We start from the raw sequence: 21552 nt of genomic DNA on the forward strand, positions 1-21552 counted from the left end.
AGCTCTTGAGGATCTTGAGTGACAGGTACCCGAGAATCGACAGATGTTGTCGGCTCAACGGCCCTGCTCTCTGAAGCCGACGCAACATCGTCTGGCTTTGACACAAGTACATCTTCAACTGGTGTTGATTCGGGGACTAGCTCAGCAACCCCCTGGCTTTGTTGAGCAGGCACGGCTTCGGTGATTGGATCGTGTGGTAGTCCCGAAACAACGTCTTCGGCAGGTGTTGTAGTGTCGGTGTCCTTCTTCGCCTTCTTGATCTTCTTCTTGTCTTTCTTTGACAGCGATGGTACCGGAAGCTCCTCGGTGCGCAATTGTATGTCACCAGAAGTCTGCAAAGCAGGCTGTGATACCGCCGATGGGTCAGATACAACCTCTTGAGTCTCGGTAGGTGCTTCGCGTTTGATGTCGGCTAGAGGAAGCTGTGGTACCTCCTCCAGAGGCGTGGAAGTGGGTTCCTCTGGTACAGTCACCATCACATCAGCTGGCGTATTGCTAATTGAAGTGGCAGATGGTTGAGTATCCTTGTGTTGATCAGAAACAGGCATCTCACGTGATACTTCAAGCTCAGTAACCGGCTCAGACGCCGTCTGCGTTGATTCGAGCTGTACCGAAGGTGGTCCCTCCGGTTGTGAAGGCTGAACCTCAGCAGTAGTCTCGGTAGGCGCATTCATGCTAGACGTTTGCTTGGCCTTCTTACTCTTCTTCTTACTCTTCTTGGGAGAGATGGGCTCATCGAATTGTGGCTTTTGTGTTTGCTCAGCTTCTGAAGGAGCAGTTACAGGCTGTTTAATGCCACCAACTACACGCTCTGTGTCCTTGAGTATAGGTTCCGCGCTAGTTAGCTCGTTATCGAAACCAGGCACAGGTGTGGACGTATCGGGCTGTGTAAGCACATCCTGGCGTTCTTCTGCCGCAATTGGGGAAAGGCCAGACTCGTGGATATCGGTGACTGCCTGACCGTCATTGAAGGTAGTTTCCTCTTCAGTGGGCTTTGCATCAGCCTTCGGCTCAGGAGTGTTTACTACCGCCTTGTCTTCGACGAGTACGGAATCCTCTAGAGGTTGGACATCCTCAATGGAAGAAGCGACTGGCTCCTTGGGTTCTGGAGCTGCGATACTTTCGCTCAAATTGTCCGTAATGTCTTGCTCAGGCTTGAGAAGTCCGGTCTGCTGTTCCGGTTCTTCGGCAGTGGATACGTGCTTGGCTTTCTTGTTCTTCTTTTTCTTCTTAGAAGGAGCGGCCACCTCATTAGCTTCGTCAAGTAGGCGTGATGGCTGTGCAGTCGATGTAGAATTAGCTTCTTCCACAATGTTATCAGTCTCTTCTTGTGGATGAAGAACAGTCGGCTGGTCTGTCACAGAGTCTGGTAGAACGGAAACGTGGTGTTGTGGCAGCTCCAGTTGAATAGAGACTTCTGGCGTGCTTGTTGGCTCGACATCCACAGCTGGAGATGATTCTACAACTGTGGATTTGTCCAAGATGTTTGGCTCCGGCGCAGGCTCTTCCACAGCGAGTGTCGGCTTCTCGATCTCCAACGGTGCAGCATCAACTTCAGCAGTTGCAGGCTCTTGCGATGGAATCGGCGCAGCTTGCTGCTCGACAGCCATTGGTTCCAATCCAGTAGCGCTCGGCTCTGTAGTCATGGTCTCTGGGACCTCTCCCTCCACGACCGCAAGCTTTTCCTTGCCGGCTTCAGCTCTAACATCTTCCATCTGCTCCTCTTGTCTCTCACCTACCCCTTGATCTTTTACATCTTCCACTACCCTTTTCGCCACCTCATATTCAAAATCCTCCTCTTTTTTCCCCTCTTCATGTCCACCATCCTCCCTTACATCCTCAATCTTCACATCATTATTATCAACAAGCTCATTATTCGTAAAAGGCTGGGGATGGGATGTCGGTATCCCCGAGAAAGGTAGTTGGGTCTCCGAAAGTGTAGGGATCGACAGAGACGGCTGAGTATCAGAGTTGGCTGCCTCAGGCGTCTCATCCGCTAAAAAAGGCACCGCCTTCTTAGCTTGCTTCTTCGCCTTCTTCTTGTCCTTCTTGGACGAAGGTGAAAGCGGATCTGGCTCCTTGTCTGGTGGCTTGGGATCGCCTGGACGTTGCTCTGGAGTAGCGACGATAGTGGCTTGTTGTTCAGCTGGCGTTGGGTCGGTTGTTGGCTCACTGGTCGCAGTAGGCGGTTCAAGCTGCTCTTCGACCTGTTTTATCTCATTAGTAGAGGCCACACCTGGAACGGTGGACTGGCGGGATGCATCTGTCGGTTTGTGCTCGTCAGTGGGCTCTTGAGTTGCTTGACTATCGGCTAGTTGAGACTCAAAAGTAGGGTCCTTGAGAAAATCTTCAGCTGGCGTTGCAGACTCAGATTGTTCACTTCCAACAGCCGACGCGCGTTTGGCCTTCTTCAACTTCTTTCTCTGCGACTTCGAAAGTCCAGCCCAGTCTTCTGGCTCTTGCTCATCGTCTTGCTTGGCATCTTTAGGGAGAGCTCCGGTGCTAGGCATAGTTGGTACGTCTAATATTGTAGTCTCAGCCGCAGGTGGAATGATGGATTGCGTTCCCTCTGTGAGAACGTTCCCATCATCGCTGGTGATCAGCCCCTCGCTTCCAGTTCCCTTTTCAGCAACGGCAACTGGCGCAGCCGAGTCTATGACCTCTGTTTGCAGCGCCTCAGTGGTTGCAGTGTCAGTTGTCTCCTCAGGCAGCTCCGCAGAAGGCTGCTCATCCAAAGATGGGTTAGCTGTTTGGGTCGGTGCCTCGGTGGAAACAAGAGGTTTAGAAGATGTGGCCTCGGCGGTGGAAGTCTGTTCAGCTGCTTTCTCCACTTTCTCCACTTTCTCCGTCTCTTTCTTTGACGACGACACAGTCTCTTCTTCTTGTGTGGTTTTCGAGGGGACCTGTTCTGTAACAGGTACAGATGCTGCTACTTCTTCGGAGGATGCGGGTGCAGCAACCGAAGCCTCTGTCTGCTCGACGGCTGGTGCTATAGGGTCTTGATCGATGACGGCACCATCGTTGACTTTTTCTGCAAGCCCTTTGACAGGCTCATTCATCGGAGTGGAAGGAACAAATGGCTCAGCTTCTGCGATTGAACCTTGCTTGTTCTTCTTCGCTTTCTTCTTCTCCTTCTTAGAAAGCTTTACCGGCTCATTAGTGATCGAAGGTGTTGTGGGCTCTTCGGCAGGACCCTCGGTCGGGACAATTGTAGAAGGCAGCTCAGTTACTACTGCGTCAGATGACTTTCCTTCTACAACAGAAGTCGATGAAAATCGCTTGTCTTCGGCCGGTACGCCGGAAGAGGTCTCGTCCTTGCTGGATTCCTCAACAATGGCAGATGTTGCAGCAAGCTCGGCTGATGCGACTTCGGAAGGCTGTTGCTCAACGCTCGCAGCAACAGTGTCAAGAGAGCGTTCTTGGGACTTCTCTACTGGCGTCTCGACTGAAGTAGCATCAACAATAGATTCGCGCTCTGGCTTCTTCGCCTTCTTCTCGTCTTTCGTTGGAACAGGCCCTGCGGCCTCTGGCGCAGCTTCGACTTGAATAGGCACCTCAGAGATAGGCGAAAGTGTCGCAACAGGCTCTTGGACAGGTGCAGGTATCGTTGTCCGCTCTTCAGCAACATCGAGAAGAGTAATTGGCGTTTCTTCAATGACAGGGGTTTCAGAGATAAGTCCCTCAGTAGCTGGAGTCGTGGACTCGATCTGCTGTTCCAGCACTGGCTCAGCCTTTTCCTCAATGGAAGTGGGCGGAATGAAAGTAGGCTCTTGAGTGGTTGAAACGCGCTTGGCCTTCTTAGCTTTCTTTTTGTCCTTCTTCGAGAGAGGCGCGGCAGCTTCTTCTGTGGCAACTACTATGTTGGGTTCCTCAGGCACGAGTGCATCGATAGTTGGCATCTGCTGACTTGGCTCGTCGGATGTTAGCGCTTCGTTTCTCTCTACGATACTTGCTTCAGAAACGGGTGGAGCTGTGGCATCGGGAACGGTATCACGTTCGGCAAACACATTTGAGGTAGGCGTAATTTCGAGATTGGGCTCTTTGTTTGAGGTAGTTGCTCTTGCAGATTCTGCAACTTCAGCAAACGTAGATGGTGCCTCTGCAGTAGTTCCGGGTAACGAAGCCGATGGCTCAGGGTGCAGGATCGGGTCTTCAGCGACGGAAGCACGTTTGTCCTTTTTAGCCTTCTTCTTGCTCTTCTTGGAAGTCGTCTCCTCTGCTTGCTTCTGCTCAGCTGTAGACGCGACAGCATCAGACTGTGTAACCATGGCGTCATCTTGGTCTCTGGACACAGGTGTGGGATCGTCCGGGATACTGGCGATGGCATGTTCAGCCGGCGACGTGGTTGGAGGTACATCGTCTTGAATGTTACTATCCACTGGCGTCAATGTCGGAGATGCGGTCTCGAGAACGGTCTGTGTCTCAACGACGGATTCTTGTGTAGGCTTTTCTTGAGCATTAGACGCGACTGGCTCTTCGATATTTGGTTCATCGAAAGCTCGCATCCTAGCCTCGGCAGGCGTAGAAGATTTCTTGGGCGCCTCACTCTCGACTCTGGCCTTTTTAGCTTCCTGGCCTGTCTTGTCTTCGTTCGAGAGCGATGCAGCCTCAACGCCTTGTTCCGGAACGGGCTCGTCGCGCATTTTTCCGACAACGATCGGTTGGGCGTCTTCCTGGAACTGGGTGGGTGTCGTGGAAGTGATGACATCCTGCTCGGCAGTAGGAGCCTCAATATGCTCTGGCAGAAGTTCAGTGGCACTAAGCTCACGAACAACGCTTTGAGTGGTCGGTTCCTTAGTTGCTGCGATAGTGGTCTCGGAAGTGATTGGCGCAGACTCGGCAACAAGAGTCTCAGGCTCGGAAGCCGATGCTCCCTTTTTGGCCTTCTTCTTTTTCTTGTTCTTCTTAGGCGTGCTAGGAGCATCTTCGTCTTGTACCGTTTCTTCGGCACGTGGAGCGTCGGTGACTGCTTTGCTAGGTGGTGCAACGTCATCAAATGGTACGGCAGATGAAACGGGTTGTGTAAACTGGTCAGCTACCAGAGCACGATCCATCTCAGCGCTTGGGCCAGCGGGAGTGTCTAGTACAGGCTGCTCACCCGTAAGGCTAGACTCAAGAGGTGTCACCGGAGTAGCGACATCAGCAACGAAGTCAGTTGGCTTATCGGAGGAGACATCGCCAAGCTCGGGTTTGAGCGCTGAGATGTCCTTGGTGTGGTGCTGCTCAGTAGGATCTTGCGTAACAGGACCAGATGTAACATCGGGCTTGACAGCTGTAGCAGCATCATCGGTGATAGACTCATGTCTAAGTGTCGCTGAGTCCTGTTGGAGCTCGACATCCTGGGTGGCACCCTCATTTGCTTGCACCTCCTTCGGCAAATTCGATGGAATTTCCCTAGAGCTCTCCTGCGGCGGCTGCGGCACATCATCTTCGATGCGTTTGGCGTCTTGAGAAGGCTCGGAAGGGATGTCGGACTGTGGTGCTGGCTCCTCATCAGCCAGTGCGCTAGGCTCACTAGTGTCAATGGATTTGCCCTTTTTAGCCTTCTTCTTGCTCTTCTTGGAGATTGGCTCAGCCTCTACAGCTGGCTGCGTAGGCGATGCAGGGACGATAAGATCTTGAGCGATCTCCTGCTGTGTGCCAGTAGCGTTATCAGAGATGCCTACAACAGTTTCATGGACGACAGGGACATCCTCAGGAACCTCAACTTGGGGGACTACCGGCTCTTCCAGATCATTGTCATCGGTGTCGGGAAGAGCTACAAGCTCAGCCAATGACGCAGCTTGCTCTGACTTAGCGGGCTCAGCCTGCGCTGAAGGAACGGATTCAGCTGTGGGTTGCTCAGGTTGGGCGGAGTTCGTGAATGGGTCAGGCTGAGAAGTAGCTACTTCAGTAACAGGCGTACTTGGCTCGGTTTCGGTCGGTTTTCCCTTCTTGGCCTTCTTCTTTTTGCTCTTTTTAGATGGCGTAGCAAGCTGATCATCTGCGATGGGCTCGTCAATCCCTCTGGCAGGCGTTTCTGGAAGAGGCACTGTCTCTGGTTCAATAGCCAGCGTCTCTCGTGATGGCTCGCGTGGGGGATCCTCGGCAGGGAGTGAAGGCTGAGAAGCTTCCGTGACTGACTCTACAGGTAGCTCGGGAGAAACATCGAGTGCTCGGTCACTGCGTGTCACTTGGGACTCGACCTGGGGCTGTTCAAGTGGCTTAAGAGATGTAGCTGGAATGTGATCTGCGATCGGCCCGGATCCAGCGGCTTCGATAGAAGGTTCAGTCTCCGCTTTCACATCTGCTACGTCGATAGGTGTGGGTTCAATCTCGACTGGTTTACTCTTTTTGGACTTTTTCGATGGCGTTGTAGGCTCTTCTTCCAGTAGCGTAGCAGATTGCAAATGCTCTTCGACTGGAGCCACTTGCGAGATCATTGAATCATCAAAGGTGGATTGCCTTTCGGTGACTCCTGGAGTTGACTCAGAACCGACCATAGATTCAGGGAGAACATTGTCCAATGCTCCGCGGATGGATCTGGTTTCCTGTTGCGCTTCATGTATCGCTTCAGGAAGGTCTTGACTTCCAGCAACTTCTGTCTGAGGTTCCAATCCGCGCTGAGCACCAATGGGTGGAACGCTTGATACATCCTCATTGGCCTGATCCTTCTTGCTATCCTTCGATGATGTTTTGGCTTCTTCATCTGCGACCGTTACAGGCTGTAGCGATTCCGATTGCTCCGCAATGACGGGGATTGCGCTCTCAGTGGAAGGCTGTAGGGTTTCCGAGTTGAACTCCTCCTGCACAGGGATTACGTCGTCAACGATAGGCTCCGACTTTGCCGCCTGTTGTACAGACTGTTCCACCGCAGGTTGGGAAGCGGCGACAACAGGGCGAGCTTGAACATCCTCTAACTCTGGTTGTTCCTCAAGGACTGGTGTACTAGGCTCCTCGATCGAAATCTTTGCCTTCTTGCCCTTCTTTTTTTTCTTGTCTTTCTTAGAAGAAGGTACATCCGCAACGTCATCAAACACTAGATCTGCGACCTGGCTTGGTTTAGCTACCGATGAGTTGTCTGGCTCAAGATGCGTTGGCTTTATCTTTTGGGGAATATCGTTGGTGTGCTCCGTGGGTCCCTCCTTGGGTGCCTGATCAACGACAACGTCCAGCTGTGGCTGCTCTTCGAGAACAACTGGTCCGACCTTCTCGGCATCCAAATCCTTCGTATTTAAATCCTTCGCATCAACATCCTGAATCTCATCTTTGAGCTCTACTGGCGCTTGTACAGCGATAGTGGCCTCCTCTTGATCGATCTCTCTATTAGTGTTCTCTTGCTCCACGCTTGGCTCAACATTAGCACTTTCCTCTTGCGTAAAGACCTTCTCCACGGAGGGTTTGATATCTTTGGTCTTCTTGCCCTTCTTCTTCTTGTCTCTCTTCGAAGTGGGAGTTGATGGGGTATCCTCCGTCTTCGATTCGATAGGAGTCAAGGCCTCAGCTGTAATTGTTGGCTGTTCTGATGGCGTAGACAAATCTTCGTCGAAAGCGGCAGTCGGAAGAGGTACAGTGGCAGGATCAGCTACATCGTCAAGCTTCTGCTGGGGAAGAGAAACCTCTACAGCATCAACCTGTTCAATCAATGGCGGTCGCTCAACATCGCGGGTCTGATCAAAAAGTTCTTCTGTAACAGCTACCGGCTCACTGGCCGGTGTAGACGTTTGAAGGGGAGCTGTAACTTGCTCAGGCGCGACTTCGATCTCAGGCAGGGGCGTCGCGATACCACTTTTCCGCTTGCTCTTCTTGCTCTTCTTAGTCTTAGGCGTAGTAGGAAGCTCAGCTTCTATAGGCGCTGACGAATATTCGAGTTTTGGCTTAGTCTCGTCAGTAACGTCTACAGAGGTATCTTTCTCGGAAGGGTGCGTGAGATCTTTGTCGGATTGTTCGTCAGGCAAAGGTATGTTGGCAGCCTCAACTGTGGTAGACTGGTGTATGTCCTGGGTGGCAGTCGGCTGGTCAGATAACTTTTCGCTTGCTTCGACAGACTCAGAGACCGTAGTGGGTGAGGGTTCCTGCGCGGGGATACCACTCTTCTCACTCATCTTCGTATTGAGTGCATCGTCTTGGACAGAGGACACGAACTCAGTTGGTGCTTCTTGTTTTGTCACAGTCTCCAAGTCCAGAGGAAGAGAGGATTCTTCAAGGGCAACCTCTTCTGTGGTTGATGTGGCTTCGGGTACGAGCTTCAAACCCTCGCTCTCTGATGGCGCAGTCCTTTCTTGCACGGTCTCCGTGGCCGAGGGCTCGTTGATGGCGATATCCTCGGCTGTAGTCACCGATTCACTTGTGGGTGTCGCGCTGACTTGTCGACTCGGCTCCTTCTCGCTGCGCAGTGCCGGATTCCATGATGCATCAAGCGAACGCTCAGCAGAAGGTACAACAGGCAATGTGGTAGCCGATGTCTCGGCTTCAGTCATCGCGGGCTCAGCAGTCTTGCTCTTCCTACTCTTCTTGGCCTTCTTCTTGCCAGCAGATGGAGTGACCTCATCAACGGCTGGAATGGACAATTCTGCAGCCACTGACTCGTTGACTTCAACGGCTGATTCAGCAGAAACGACAGCAGGCGGCTCTTCGCTAAGAAGTGTAGCTTCAAGTGCTACCTGTTCACCTCTTTCAGCTTCGAGCTGGCGCTCGACAGGCCCAGTGGCTGGTTGCTCGTCTGAGACTTCCGACGCAATACCAACGGAAGCATCAGTAGTCGTATCGACAGTGTTTACAGGTTCATCCAGATCAGGAACCTGTACGCTACTCTTCTTCGTCTTTTTCTTCGGCTTGATGATCTTCTTCTTTGACGAGCTAGGTTCAAGCGAAATTCGATCATAGATAGAACCACCAGATTCAGTCGGGACTGAGTCAGAGATCGTGCTGGTAGGTTGCCCATCATCAGCGAACAAAGCATTTCGAGCAAGAGATAAAGGTTCTGCAGTCTTCTCTTCGATGGCTGTGCTTTTGTTGACCGATACCGAGGACGCTGTGGGTGTAGAGACAGTTCCGAAGGCGAACGGTGGCTTTCCGTCATCGGTGAAGAAGGAACTCCGGGGTACAGCGAACGCAGATGACTCTTGCTCCGTTTCGATTTTCGTGTCGGTGGAATTCGAGGCTGCCTGCTCAGCAGGTATAGAGATTGATGGGAACGCAAATGATGGCCTCCCATCATCAGTGAAGAACGTACTCCGAGGCGCAACGAAAGTGGATGGGGTTTGTTCCCGCGGAACCTGCGTTTCCTTCGCAATCGATGTAGCTTGCTCTGCAGTAGCAGATGGTATCGAAGGGTACGAGAACGAAGGCTTTCCGTCATCAGTGAAGAACGTGCTACGCGGTGAGACACCCACAGAAGCTGTGGTCTCTTCTGTGATGGGGATCTCTTTAGCTGTGGAGCTGGGTTCGATGGCAGGAGAAGACGACATCGTCGGGAAGGTGAATGATGGTTTTCCATCGTCGGTAAAGAATGTGCTGTGTGGGGAGACGTAAGCAGGGCTCTTTGCCTCCTTCGCAGCAGGCAGTTCTTCAGACTCTGTTGCCGTTGACGTAGCTGCAGGTGTGGAAGGTACAGGTGAGAATGTAAAAGATGGCTTTCCATCGTCTGTGAAGAAGGCAATAGACGGTGTGGCTTCTTCAGGTTGCGACGTAGTTTTCTCTTCGACAGCAGGAATGTCCTTGGGAGTATCGAAAGTCTGCTTCTGAGGTGTCGCTGGCATCTTAGGGAATGCGAAAGAAGGTTTACCATCGTCAGTGAAGAACGCAGTGTGGGGTGTGACAGTGGAGCCTGCTTCGTCTTGAACAAGTTCGCGGGTTGCCTCGGCTGGACGCTGATCAGGTACGGCAGCTCTTTTGACTTCAGTCTCGAGCTGTAACTGCGGCTTTGCTGGTTCGTCCTGTGTACTCTTTCGAGAAAGAGTGGGCCTGATCCCGACTGTGGCAATCTTCTTGTCAGGCACGATCGGTGGGGATGGCAATCCCTTACGTTTAGCCTCTTCTCTAGCAGCAGCCAGCGCAGCCAGGACAGCAGACTGGGGTTTAGGTGAGGATGGAGGCGAGGATGTTGGTGATGGCGCCTTTTTCTTGCCCCATCCAAGAGCACCCCACAGGCCGGAACCCCAGCCTGATCCTCCCGATTGTCCTTCGATGGTGGAGGCTCGACGTTGTTCCTCGACGTTGACCTTGTTCTTAGCTTGTTCAGGACCGTCGGATGTGCTAGGACGAGCTTGAAGCTCGGGTGTAGCAGGCCCAGCTGGAACTTCCATCTCAGGCTCTTTGGGGTTCGTAGAAGCGACAGGTGTAGGTACAATCTTCTTTGACATTGCCTCATCAGCCGAGGCGGCTGGCACGTCTTCTTGAACCAAAGAGTCCATAACATCGACCTTGTCATTCGTCTCAGTGCGTTCAAAAGATGGCTCAAGAATATCGCGCTTAATGGTCTCCTGTTGTGACTCTGACGAAGGCAATATCTGGTCATCTTGAGGTGCGATTTCTGGTAAAGACGATGGTTCGGGCTCAACTTGCTTACTACCGCGTTTTCCCTTCTTGCTCTTCTTTCCCTTCTTGGCCTTTGGTGCAGGTGTAACCTCCTCATCGATAATTGGCTCGGTGGCTGATTCGGTAGGTGGCTCAACGACTGGTTCAGTAACAGGCTCAGTAACAGGCTCAGTAACAGGCTCGATGATAGACTCAATGATAGGCTCAGCGGTTGACACATCGGCGGGCATGGAAGAACTAGGTTCCGCAGGGGCATCCCGTGAAGATATTGATGTCGCTGGGGCGAAATCGGTTGATATTCCAAGCCCTGTCTCTGCCTTTTCAACTTTTTCGATTGACCTCGCAGCTTCTTGAGGAACGTTATCAAAGGTAGCGCGTCTGACTTCAGTAGACTCGTCTTTCCGTGGTGCAGTACTATCCAGAACTTTCTGTCGAAAGTCCTTGGCATCTGCAGGCGTAGCCACAGGCTCACCAACAAGCGTAGCATCATCGGTGACGATAGACTCGGACCTGTTCTTGATCCAATCATCCTCATCCTCGACGAACGTCGGAGCGAAGCTGAAAGAGGGCGAAGGTTCTACCACCTCTTCAGTCGGTGCAGGTATTGGAGACTCAGCTGCGACAGCCTTCTTACTCTTCTTGCCCTTCTTGCCTTTACCCTTTTCCTTTGGCAATGGCTCGACAACGTTTTCGGCGGTCTCAAATTCAGGCTGCTTTGACTTTGCGACTGATGAAACCTTGTCTTTGAAATCATCGCGGTCAGACCTAGTTGGCGAAGGGGAACGCGTTCGCATCGCAGCCGCTGTCAATCCTCCCACTACAGCACCGAGAGCAGCATCCTGAAGTCTTGTCGAGCTACTTGATGGCGCAGAGGCAGCATCACGAGGTGTAGGCACGTCACGCATCATCCTATCGTCAAGCGGGGCACTTGTATCGAGAAGCGTCTCTGGCTGTGGAGATGTCAAGGTTGACATGAAAGCATCATCGGTAGACTCATCCTGTTCTTGTGCTCTTGCATGTTCCAACGCCGCAGTAAGTGATTCATAGTTTGGACCACTGGATGCTGACGACGTTTCCTGCGCACCTGTAAAATAGTCTGAAGCTTTCGGTGTAGCTTGCCCGGATTCCTCGATCTCTTCAGCCTCACGGTGTGCAACCTCAGGCTGTTGAGGTTCCGTTCCATAGCGAGGCGAAATGAGGTCGGATACGGCACTTAGAGGATCATAAGATGGATCATTGGACGATTGCCCAACGCTCTCATACGGTGATTCTAGAGCGGACTCGAACTCTTCCTCTGAGTCTGCGCCGGAGACAACTGAAGATGCACTACTGGGTGGGAGCGCTGGAAGTACCTCGTCGATCTCATCGGTTTTGCGGTTGCGCTCCACCAGATACAGTGGTCGAAACTCGCGAGAGTTTCTGAACTCTGTAGAGTGGGTCTTGCCATGGCGAGAACGAGTTGGTGAGGCAATAGAGACAGGACTAGTGGCTAAGCTTGGATCAGTGGTAGAGGGGACAACGGGCTTGCGAAAGCGTATAGGAACTGCAGTAGAGGATAGCCGGCGTTGAGACGTTGCAGTAGTAGGACGCGAGACATCTGGTGATCGGGTTGGCGAACCTGGCCTAGACAGCGGTAGGGGAGGAAGCTCGTCTGGGAAAGCTTCTAATTGCCAAGGCTGAAGACCTGTAAGACGGGTTAGTAACGCGCGGCTGTCCTCGAACGACAGCTCGGGTGGTGTTCTGGGTCGGTCGGTGTCTTCAGAGGCGGTGAGGCGTTGGGCATCGTCTGATGTCGAAAGAGGAAATTCGGGCCGATCTCCAGGGATTATGCCACTACCCTCGTGGGCCTGATCGACAGGCTCACCTACGGGCAGTGGACTTGGAGTGGCCGTGGCCACTGCCCGATCGCCTAAAAAAGACGGTTGTTCTGGTTGTTGTTCATCGGCATGCGAGGGCGGGGTTCGAGGGTGTAAAGTATCCTATATACACAACATCAACATTCATTCTAAATACATTGCGAACCACCACGCTATCGCACATGTGAAGAGCGGTGTACCTTATCGTCATAAGCATCCCTCCTGTCTCCATCTCCTTTCTCACTGCGACTGCGACTGCTCCTCTTCTCGCGTCGACTACTGCTTGAGATCGTGGAGCGCATGTCATCATCGTCTGAGCCGCCGTAAGTGGAACCGCGATCCGACCGATGCTTCCGTCTACGATGTTTGCGTTCTTCGTCGTCGTCGTCCTTTGACTTCGAGGACTTGCTCGAAGCTTCGGCCAGGTTCTCCCTCGACTTGCTGCTGAACAGGCCTAGCAAGCCACTTGGGCGTTTCTCCTTCTCTCTTCTTGAACTACGATCCTCGTCTAGGTCTGGGATAGAGGATACGACAGAAACCATGTCGTCATCTCGCCTAGAGCGTCTTCGTGAAGATTTGTGGTCATCGTCGTAGTCGCCGTATTCGGAAGCTGCTGACGAGCGCGACCTTCTCTTGCTCTCGGGTGATATGTCCTTCTCGCTTTCCCTCCTCTTGTGCTTGCGTCGTCGTTCGCCAGGAACTTCTGAACGAGTGTCGGAGACGGCAGACTTCGTGTCCCAGTCATCATCACCATCTTCAGTCTCATGGCGCCGGTGACGTCGCCTTCGTTCACCGCCCTCCTCAAGATCGTAACCGCGATCATGGCTCTTCTCACGAGTCTCAGACTTGGCTTCCCGACGTCTACGGCGTCTCTCTTCACGGTCTGGGTCCTCGTACTTGTAACTCAGAGAGGCGATCGAACCGATGTCATCGTCATCATATCTACGTGACCTGTCGTCGAAATCATCGTCGTATCTGTCATCGTTGTCCTGATCGCGTTCGTCTCGAGCATAGTTGTCCCTCTCCTTGTCGTTGGAGCCTGTGGGAAAGAATCCGTCAGATTCCTTATCGTTGCTTTCCCTTCGTGGCGTGTCGTCGGGAGCATAGTAGCCAGAGTCATTTACGTTACGAGTGGTGGGTGGCTCAGGTGCCGTCGTGAAAGGTGACGTAGTGGGGACCTTTGGAGCCTCGACCATAGTCTGATATCTTGAAGGATCAGGAATAGTACGAGCGCCCATATAGTCGTCATACTTCGTCTCGGTCCTGAGAGGAGAACTAATGCTTGGTGACCATTTGCCGCTGCTATGTCTTTTCTGAACCTTCGGTCTCGGTGTCTTGTCGGCTAACTCGTCGATACCCTCGAATGCGTAGCTTGGAATCGTTACATTCTTCTCGTGTTCTTCGAGTGCGCGTGCACCGTTTGTCGGAGACACAGGAGAGTTGCGAGAATTGTTCTTCTCTGTAGACTCCAAATTTTTCCTGGCACGCTCGAGGTCTGAGGCCATCCTGTTCTGATCCTGGTTCATAGTCATACCCATCAGAGCAGCGAACCCACCGGCCATTGCGGCAGTAGCAGATTTACTGCCGCTGGTCTCCTCCTGACGAGAGCTTTTCTTGGGAGAAGTGCTGGGTGATTCCTGGAATGCTTCTCCTAGTCGTGGTGGTTCGGCGGATCGAGATGGCTCGTTGTAGCGAGATGATTCAGGGGCACGCGAGGCTTCAGCGCGTTGAGTAGGCTCGATATCTCTGGGATCCCGCGATGGCTCGATGTCTCTGGGGTCTCTGGAAGGTTCAATGTCCCTGGGATCGCGCTCGATAATCGGGCTTGATGGTGGGCTGGGTTCGCTCATCTCCCATGTATCTACACTAGCTCGCTTCGATGACTTCTTGGACTTCTTCTTCTTGTCCTTTTTGCTTGTCTTGACCTCTGGCTCGGCTTCATTCTCTTTGACTGGTGCGGAAGTCACGGTGGGTGTTGCGTCCCCACGTCGAGAGACATTCTGCATAGCTACACGTTCATCAGTATCCTTAGACTTGTCCTTACCCTTTACGTCCGTTTTCGTCGAGTATGCTGAGGGCCCCTCTGCGGGTACTTCAGACTCGGGCATGTCATCCCAACCACCAGGCATGTGCATGATCGCTGGTGGTGTAGAAACCTCTCCTTCAACAAAACCAGGTCCAATTGGGTCCTGCTGGGGGGTTCTCCACGCGTTGCGCTCTGGTTCAGGCTGCCAGTATGCTGTCTGCACACTGCTCGTAGATGGTGCAGCAGAGATGATCGATGGAGAGATGGTGGAAGACGGTGCCGCCGAGATAGTTGATGGAGACATAGTGGAAGGCCACGATGGCGCTGCTGAGATGTTCGACGGAGTGATAGTGGAAGGCCACGACGGTGCTGCCGAAATGGTTGATGCCGAAGTAGTTGATGCAGCAATGGTGGAAGGCGCCATATTCGCATCAGAAAACGGGTTGCTTAAGCTGGACGCGGTGGGTCTGAAGTCACGCAAGTCGCGTTCATCATTTTCTTCTCTAGAAAGAACCGCTGCAGTGGTAAGAGCTGCTGCCGCAGCGGCGGCCGCGGACTTCTTTTCCTTGGTCTTGCTCTTCTTGGAAGCAGCATCCACGACACTGTCCCACGTGGAGTCATCCTTGTCACGAACATACTGTGTACTAGGTGCGGTCTCCTTGCTCTCTGGCACTGTTGACATCTCTGGGCGATAGGGTGTATAAGTAGACGTAGTCTGATGAGGCTTAGACGTCTCCCGCTCAACTGTGGTCTCGTCGGCAGGTTGCTTCGATTCACGCGACTTGAGGTCGCCGTCAGAGACGAATTGTTCGCGGTAGGACTCTGGAGTGGGGACATCAAAGTGGTGGAACTGGTTCTCGCCCCAACTCACTCTAGATCTTGCTCGATTTGACTCGTCGTCCCTTGGCTCGCGCCTGGTTTCCCTGATAGGCTCCACTGCTGGCGATGGACTACGCACAGAGGGTGCGCGACTACCGGGGGGTGTAGGCAAAATGAGGTTCAGCGAAGGTACAGGCGGCGGTTGTGGTTGAGAAGGCCGACCATTCCTGGTGGCCGTGAACGAATACGATGGAGGATACGGTGGAATCTTGGGTTGGCTGATCGGGTAGTCTTCATATGACTGGTACACAGGAAGGTCAGGAGCACCCTCGTTCGGGTCTACGGGATGAACCTTTGGTAGGTTGTCGTTGGTCAGAAGCTCTTTCGGCGCGAAGAAGTCAGCTTGAGAGACTGGCTCGGCAGAGTACCTGTCCTCCCAGTCTTGTAAGACGTCGCGAGCTTGTTGGCGAGAGTTGTCTTGCTTGAAGATATTGGGGTCAAAGATCTCATCGTCGAACATGTCCTGCTCGATTTTGCTAGGTTCAACGGTCTTGACGCTGGTTGACTCCCGCTTCTTGCTGCTCTTCGAAGACGACGACTTCGATGAGGAGGACTCCCGCTTGCGCTCGCGCTTCTTCTCACGCTCCCGTTCTTTTTCTTGCTCTCTCTCCTTCTCTTTGTCCCTGTAGGACGAGATCGCCGCAGTCGCGATTGCTGCGGCAGCGCCAGCGGCTACAGCGCCAGCAACAGAAGACTTCTTGTCGGACTTGGATGCTTGACGTTCACGGTCTTGCAGCTCCTGCTCCTTTCGCTGGGCACTAGTGGCAGGTAAAGCAATGGAGCCTCCCAGGGGTTGTTGTACAAGCTTCTGCGCTCGGTTGCTCGGATAGCGATCGATATAGTCCCCTTCGCGTTCTCGAAGACGTCGCTCTATTTCTTCTTGCTCAGCTTCGCGTCGAGCAGCCTCAGCCCGAGCAGCTTCTTCTTGCTCGGCTTCAAGTCGCTCTCTTCGTCTCCGCTCAGCTTCGGCTGCCTCGCTTGCAAGCTGGCGCTGGTGCTCCAGTTGGGCTATCCGTTGCTGACGCTCTCGATCTTCTGCTTCTCGAGCCTGGCGTGCCTGAGCCTCTTGTTGTTCACGACGACGTTCGTTCTCAAGCCTAGCCAAGCGTTCGATATCCATGAACTTGCGGGCCTCGTCCTGCTGCCGTTGCAACTCTTGGCGACGCCGTTCGTCTTCCTCACGGCGGCGCTCTTCTTCTTGACGTGCTGTTTCCTCCAAGCGAAGCAGTGTCTGCCGACGGTCTTCCTCGATTCTACGAGCCTCATCCTCTCGCAGTTGCTGTTCTCTTCGAACGCGATCTTCTTCTTCACGTCGCGCGATTGCTTCTCGTCGCGCCTCCTCATCGCGTAGCTGTTGCTCTCGGCGAATACGGTCTTCTTCTTCTCGTCGCGCCTCATCGTCTATTCTTTGTTGTTCTCGACGACGATTGGCTTCTTCGTCTAAGCGGTCCTGCTCCTTACGTCGCTCACGCTGCTCCTTGTCTACTTGCTCTTGCGTTAGGTTGAAGCGGACATTGCTATTCGCGGATGGTGGGCGACTAGGAGGGCGATCAGGGTGTTTCAGTGCGGACACTACGGCAGCCCCAGCAGTCGCTGCAAGTCCTGCCATAGCCGCATCCCGCTTCCACGATGAGCTCTGAATAGGCGAAGAGTTCGCTCGACGGAATTGAGGATGCTGAGGGCTTTGAACAATGATGTTTTGAACTTGAGATTGCATGGGGTACGGAGGTGGGTATGGTGCTTGTGAGAAGACTGGTGGGCCTGCAGGGGCAGTGTAGCCAGATTGTGGTGGCGCTTGTGTTGAATAAATCGATCCAGGGACTTGTTGCACCGGCTGAGGGTGCTGGATGGGGACAGGACCAGGGCCTGGGGTGACCGGAGGTTGATTGGTGACGATAGAGCTTGTGCGGCGTGCATCGAACGACGCATTGGGGTCAAGAGGTGCAACAGGGTAAACCGATTGCAGTGTTTGCGCGCTACTAGACTCACTGTCGTGGTGTCCATGAGTAGCTGCAACAGCTGCGCCAGTCAAAGCGCCTGCGGCACCAGCTGCGGTAGGTCCAATAAGAGATGTACTAGCGATGTTGTCGTAGAGATTATTGGACGACCTCCTCTTCTTCTTGCCAAAACCCCAACGCCAGCCCCATTTGTTGGTCCCTGAATCGTTGGATCCGATGGAGTCGTTGCTCTTGGTCTTCTTCAGGGCGTAATCACCGTAAACGAGACCGCCGTCACTCGAGGAGTCTGAAGTACCATCATCCGGCAAATCCTCCCACTCGTCGTCTCCATAACGGGAGCCAGGTCGTGAGGTTTGGCTTGTCTTGCGACCGAGTCGGTTCTCCTTTACAGCAACAACCTCATTGTGGCGTTTACCTTTGCCAGCCTTCGCTGCGGTAATAGCAGCGGCAGTGGTGCCAAGACCGATAAGAGAGGCTTTCAATCGCTCATCCGAGTTCCGTCTCTTAGGTGATGACCGTCCTGATGTTCGTCCTGATGATCGTCGGCGCGTCCTCTTCACATAGCCGGTGCCGAATGCCATCTCAGAGTCGGATGAGGACGACGAGTTGTTGCTGAAATTGAAAAAGCCCTTCTTTTTCTTCTTGAGACTCGTGGTGTTGACTCGCTTCTCTTTTGGAGGGGGTGCAGCGAAGAAACCATTGAAGAAACCACCCTGTGATTCGTGAGTGTCGCCAATCTCGATGACGGAGGCGCCAGATGTTGAGCTTCGAGAAGCTTTCCGTCGAAGTTGATGGGATCTCCTCCTACGGCGCTCATCGTCGCTGCTATCTCTCCGGGGGTGTATAACCTGTACCCTCTTAGGCGACCTGGATCGGCTAGAGTGCTTCCTCCTGGTAGCCGCTCCAAGGGCGGCGCCTGCGAGACCAGCGCCGATAGCAGTGCCGATCAAGCCAGTCTTGCCACGTCCAGAGTTGTTACTTGAACTGGAGCTCGATCGGGAATGACGGCGAATCTTATAATCCTTACGGTCCTTCTTGTCGTTCGTGACGCCCACTGACATGATGGACATGCGATCAGCAGAATTGCTCCGATGACGGATGCCAGAGCTGCCATAGCTGTAACTCTTGCGGTCCCTCGATCGGCTGCGACTGCGGCGTGAGATTCTTGAGCGTCCAGACTTGATGCTATAGGTATCATCAAAGTCGTCGCGGCCGGCAGTCAAAACAGCCTTTCCAGCCTTGGCCAAGCCAATTCCGCCTAGGCCTGCAGCTACCCAGCCTGCGGCACTGCTCTTGGTCTTTCGGCGCTCCTCACCCGAAGAGATAGAGCCGTAAGACTTCTTCTCCTTGAGCGAGTAACGGGATTGTTTTTCGATGCCACCAGATGGCCGCATGAACTCACTGGATCGTTTTCTGTAATAGTGGTGCTTGCGTGGAGCGTCCAAGACGGATGAGCGAGGATCAAAGCAACCCTTGCAGACTCCGATGTACTCGGTGTATTCCTCCATCTTCTGCACGTCTTCGTAATCCTTCCACCAGTCGACAAACTTAGAAACGGGCCCAGTATGCTGATGCTGCTGAGCCATGCCGCCAGAGCTATACGAACTATGTGGAGCACCATTATGCTGATGCCCATTGGGTCCGTGTATCGACGTGTAGTGGTGAGAGGTGCTGTGCGAGTGTGTGTTGGTATGGGTGTGGTTGTGGTTGTGGTTGTGAGAATGTGAATTATGTTGATTCAAGCCATAAGCCGCCAATCCTGCAGCGCCAGCAGCGTACAATCCAGCGATACTGCCAGACGAGTGCTTCTCTGGTTTGGCTGGCCGAGGTGGCTTTGGGGGAGGCGCGCCTTCCGCACCGTAGGCGGCGGCTGCAGCGTAGGGTGGGAGGTAGCTGCTGTCGTTGGCAGCGGTATTAGAAGTATTAGGAGCCGAGCCGTACATGTTGTACGTGGACGCGGGAGCCGGGGCAGGCGGGGTGGTATTATTAGTGTAAGAAGAGTAGGATGTAGAAGGACGAACATTCGCTGAGCTGTAGCTTGTAGAGTGTTCATGATTAGATGAGCTGTGGCCCATGGCGTATCCAAGGGCAGCTCCGCCAGCCATAGTAGCAGCTGGACCGAACGTGCTTGGCTTGTCGGGCCTCGACGAAGATGCAGGCCGTGGTGGCTTCGCCGGCATCGGGGCGTCGTCGACGAAGGCACCGGGCATAGATGAGCTCGATGGCCTTGGGGGTTTGGATGAAGGGACACTCGTGCTGGGCCCATAGAAGTCTGCGGCGGCACCTGATCCGGTGTCGGCAACCGGGTTGGGCTGCGCAGAGGCAGACATGAGATGGGGGGTATCCTGTCCTATTATGACCGAAGGCGGCTGAGGCCTCACACCTGGCTGCTGATGGACAGACTGGCCCTGGTCGTTGTAAAACTCGGCAGCCGCTCCAAAGGGATGGCCGCCAGGCAGCGCACTCGAGGTGTACTGCGCCGGGTTCTGTCCAGGGAACTGGCTCTGCACGTGATTGTCCAAGTCTTCAGGGTGCGGTGGTGGGTGGTGGCTTCCCACTGGCAGAGCGCCCGACATCATGGGCGCTCCTGCCTGTCCTGGGAACTGCGAGAAGCCGTCGCTGCCAATCTGGCCGCTGAAGCTGCGCTGTGCTTGCTTGGGGCTGTCGACAATGTCGCCCCTGTAGCCAGCGCCACTTTGCGACAAACTTCCCGATCGCACCGAACGCGTCGAACGGCGCTTCTCAAGCTTCTTGTCCTTGCCCTTCTTCCGGTCCTTGTCTTCGCGCAGTGTGGAGCTGGTCGACTCGGCATAGCTGCTGCGGCGATCGTCGCGACGCTTGTCGTCGTCGTAGGGATCGCTGTTGGGGTTGGTTGTTGTGGCCCGTGAGCGCGGCATCTCGTCGAAGGCAGTCGTGAATGAGGCAATCGACGATGATGACGGCGCAGTGTCGCGTCTAGAGCTCGGAGGTTTGCGGGCTGTTGACGACGACACGACTGAGCGAGCGTCTGGGTCTCGGTCGCGCTTGGAACGCGTGGAGTCGCTAGTACGGCGGCGGCGACTTTCTTCTTCCTTATTGCTGTTGGAGGCAGCAGAGCTACCAGTCAATCTGCTCCACATGATGCTGGGAGGATGCTGCGTGTTGCGCGGGGCGCGCGGGTGCGTTGTTATTATAAAGTAGTGCTGGCAATGGGTCGGGCGCAAATGAGATGAATCTCTTGGTGGGATATGCTGGGTATATCGCTGTAGACAGTCGCAAGTGATAGAGAATCGTTCAAATCGTCATGTCGTGTTGATATAGTACAAGTTTCCGATGCAGAATGGCTAGGAAAGTATGCGCGCAATGCCCAAGGACAACCGAAGCAGCCTCTCACGGTACTAATCGCAAAGATTGGTGTGGTGCAACAGCAGCTGAAGTGCTCGGCCTGGGTCGTAAGCCCCAGCAGCCGAGTGAGTTGGCGGCAAGGGTTAGCTCGATCCACACGGGATGGAGGCGAGGCTGGGCCAATAGCTGCCCGATGGCAAACGCTTCTTCTGCGGATCTTTACCGGGGCTTCTTCCGGGGCTGTTCTCTGACGCTCAGAGTGAACATGTTGATCCTGATGGAAGCGAGTGCATCTTGCGAAAATAGACCCCGACTGTACTTCTAACCATCTCGTAGTCATATCTCCAGTATCGCACAGCCTACAAACTTGGTCTGGCAAGCGCGAGATACGCGGGAATTGCCGAAACAGTCAATGTAGTTATCTTGCATGTTCGATGTTGGTTAGGCCGCCGAAAACATTTAAACCCGATTGTGATAGTCCAAACACCACCCAGTCTCATCGACAAGGATTATTTTCAAAAGCAAGGCGCGCGTGTGACATGATGTGCATTTTTTGCATTATTCAAGTGTTGTGCGACAAGTTCATGTCTGATCGCGACTGTGCTATGCAGCCTTCTTTAAAGAGCAACTAGTTACACTTCGACAAGTTCTCTCAACGTTCCTGCCCGTCCAATTCAGAATTGCTTCCATCGCCTGAGCTGTCTGAAATAAATTCAGACTCTGTGACCTCGACCAAATACTGAATCAGGAGTTCCCAAGTTTCCTCCTCCTCTGGAAGATGATGTCGACTGTACAAATCATGTGCGAACATCTCCACTTTCAAGTTCTGCGCTCTTTCACGGCGGTCGGGATTATTCATAATTTCGAACAAGTCCCGTGCTATAGGTGTAAGCTGTGTCGTACTCACCCCTACATGGAGTAGTATGCCTCGAAGAATCTCTGTGCCCCGCTTGTCGAACAATCGGTCCTTCAAAACAAGATCAAAGCGAGG

The 21552-nt window shown here is 53.5% G+C and overlaps 1 protein-coding gene across 1 annotated transcript in view; it reads right to left on the minus strand.

The window, feature by feature from the left end:
* The window catches only part of AA0111_g2449 (hypothetical protein), a gene marked incomplete at both ends in the record, with an annotated part of 29558 nt that extends 9202 nt beyond the window's left edge, over window positions 1–20356 (minus strand). The window contains 2 exons of the mRNA XM_028648221.1: window positions 30–12497; window positions 12575–20356. Coding sequence (XP_028510046.1) covers window positions 30–12497; window positions 12575–20356 — 20250 coding nt within the window. The remainder of the gene's footprint in view (window positions 1–29; window positions 12498–12574) is intronic.
* Window positions 20357–21552: the final 1196 nt, after the last annotated feature.

This window comes from Alternaria arborescens (genome assembly GCF_004154835.1).
Source record: "Alternaria arborescens strain FERA 675 chromosome Unknown contig_4, whole genome shotgun sequence".
In the NCBI taxonomy this organism is placed as follows: domain Eukaryota; kingdom Fungi; phylum Ascomycota; class Dothideomycetes; order Pleosporales; family Pleosporaceae; genus Alternaria; species Alternaria arborescens.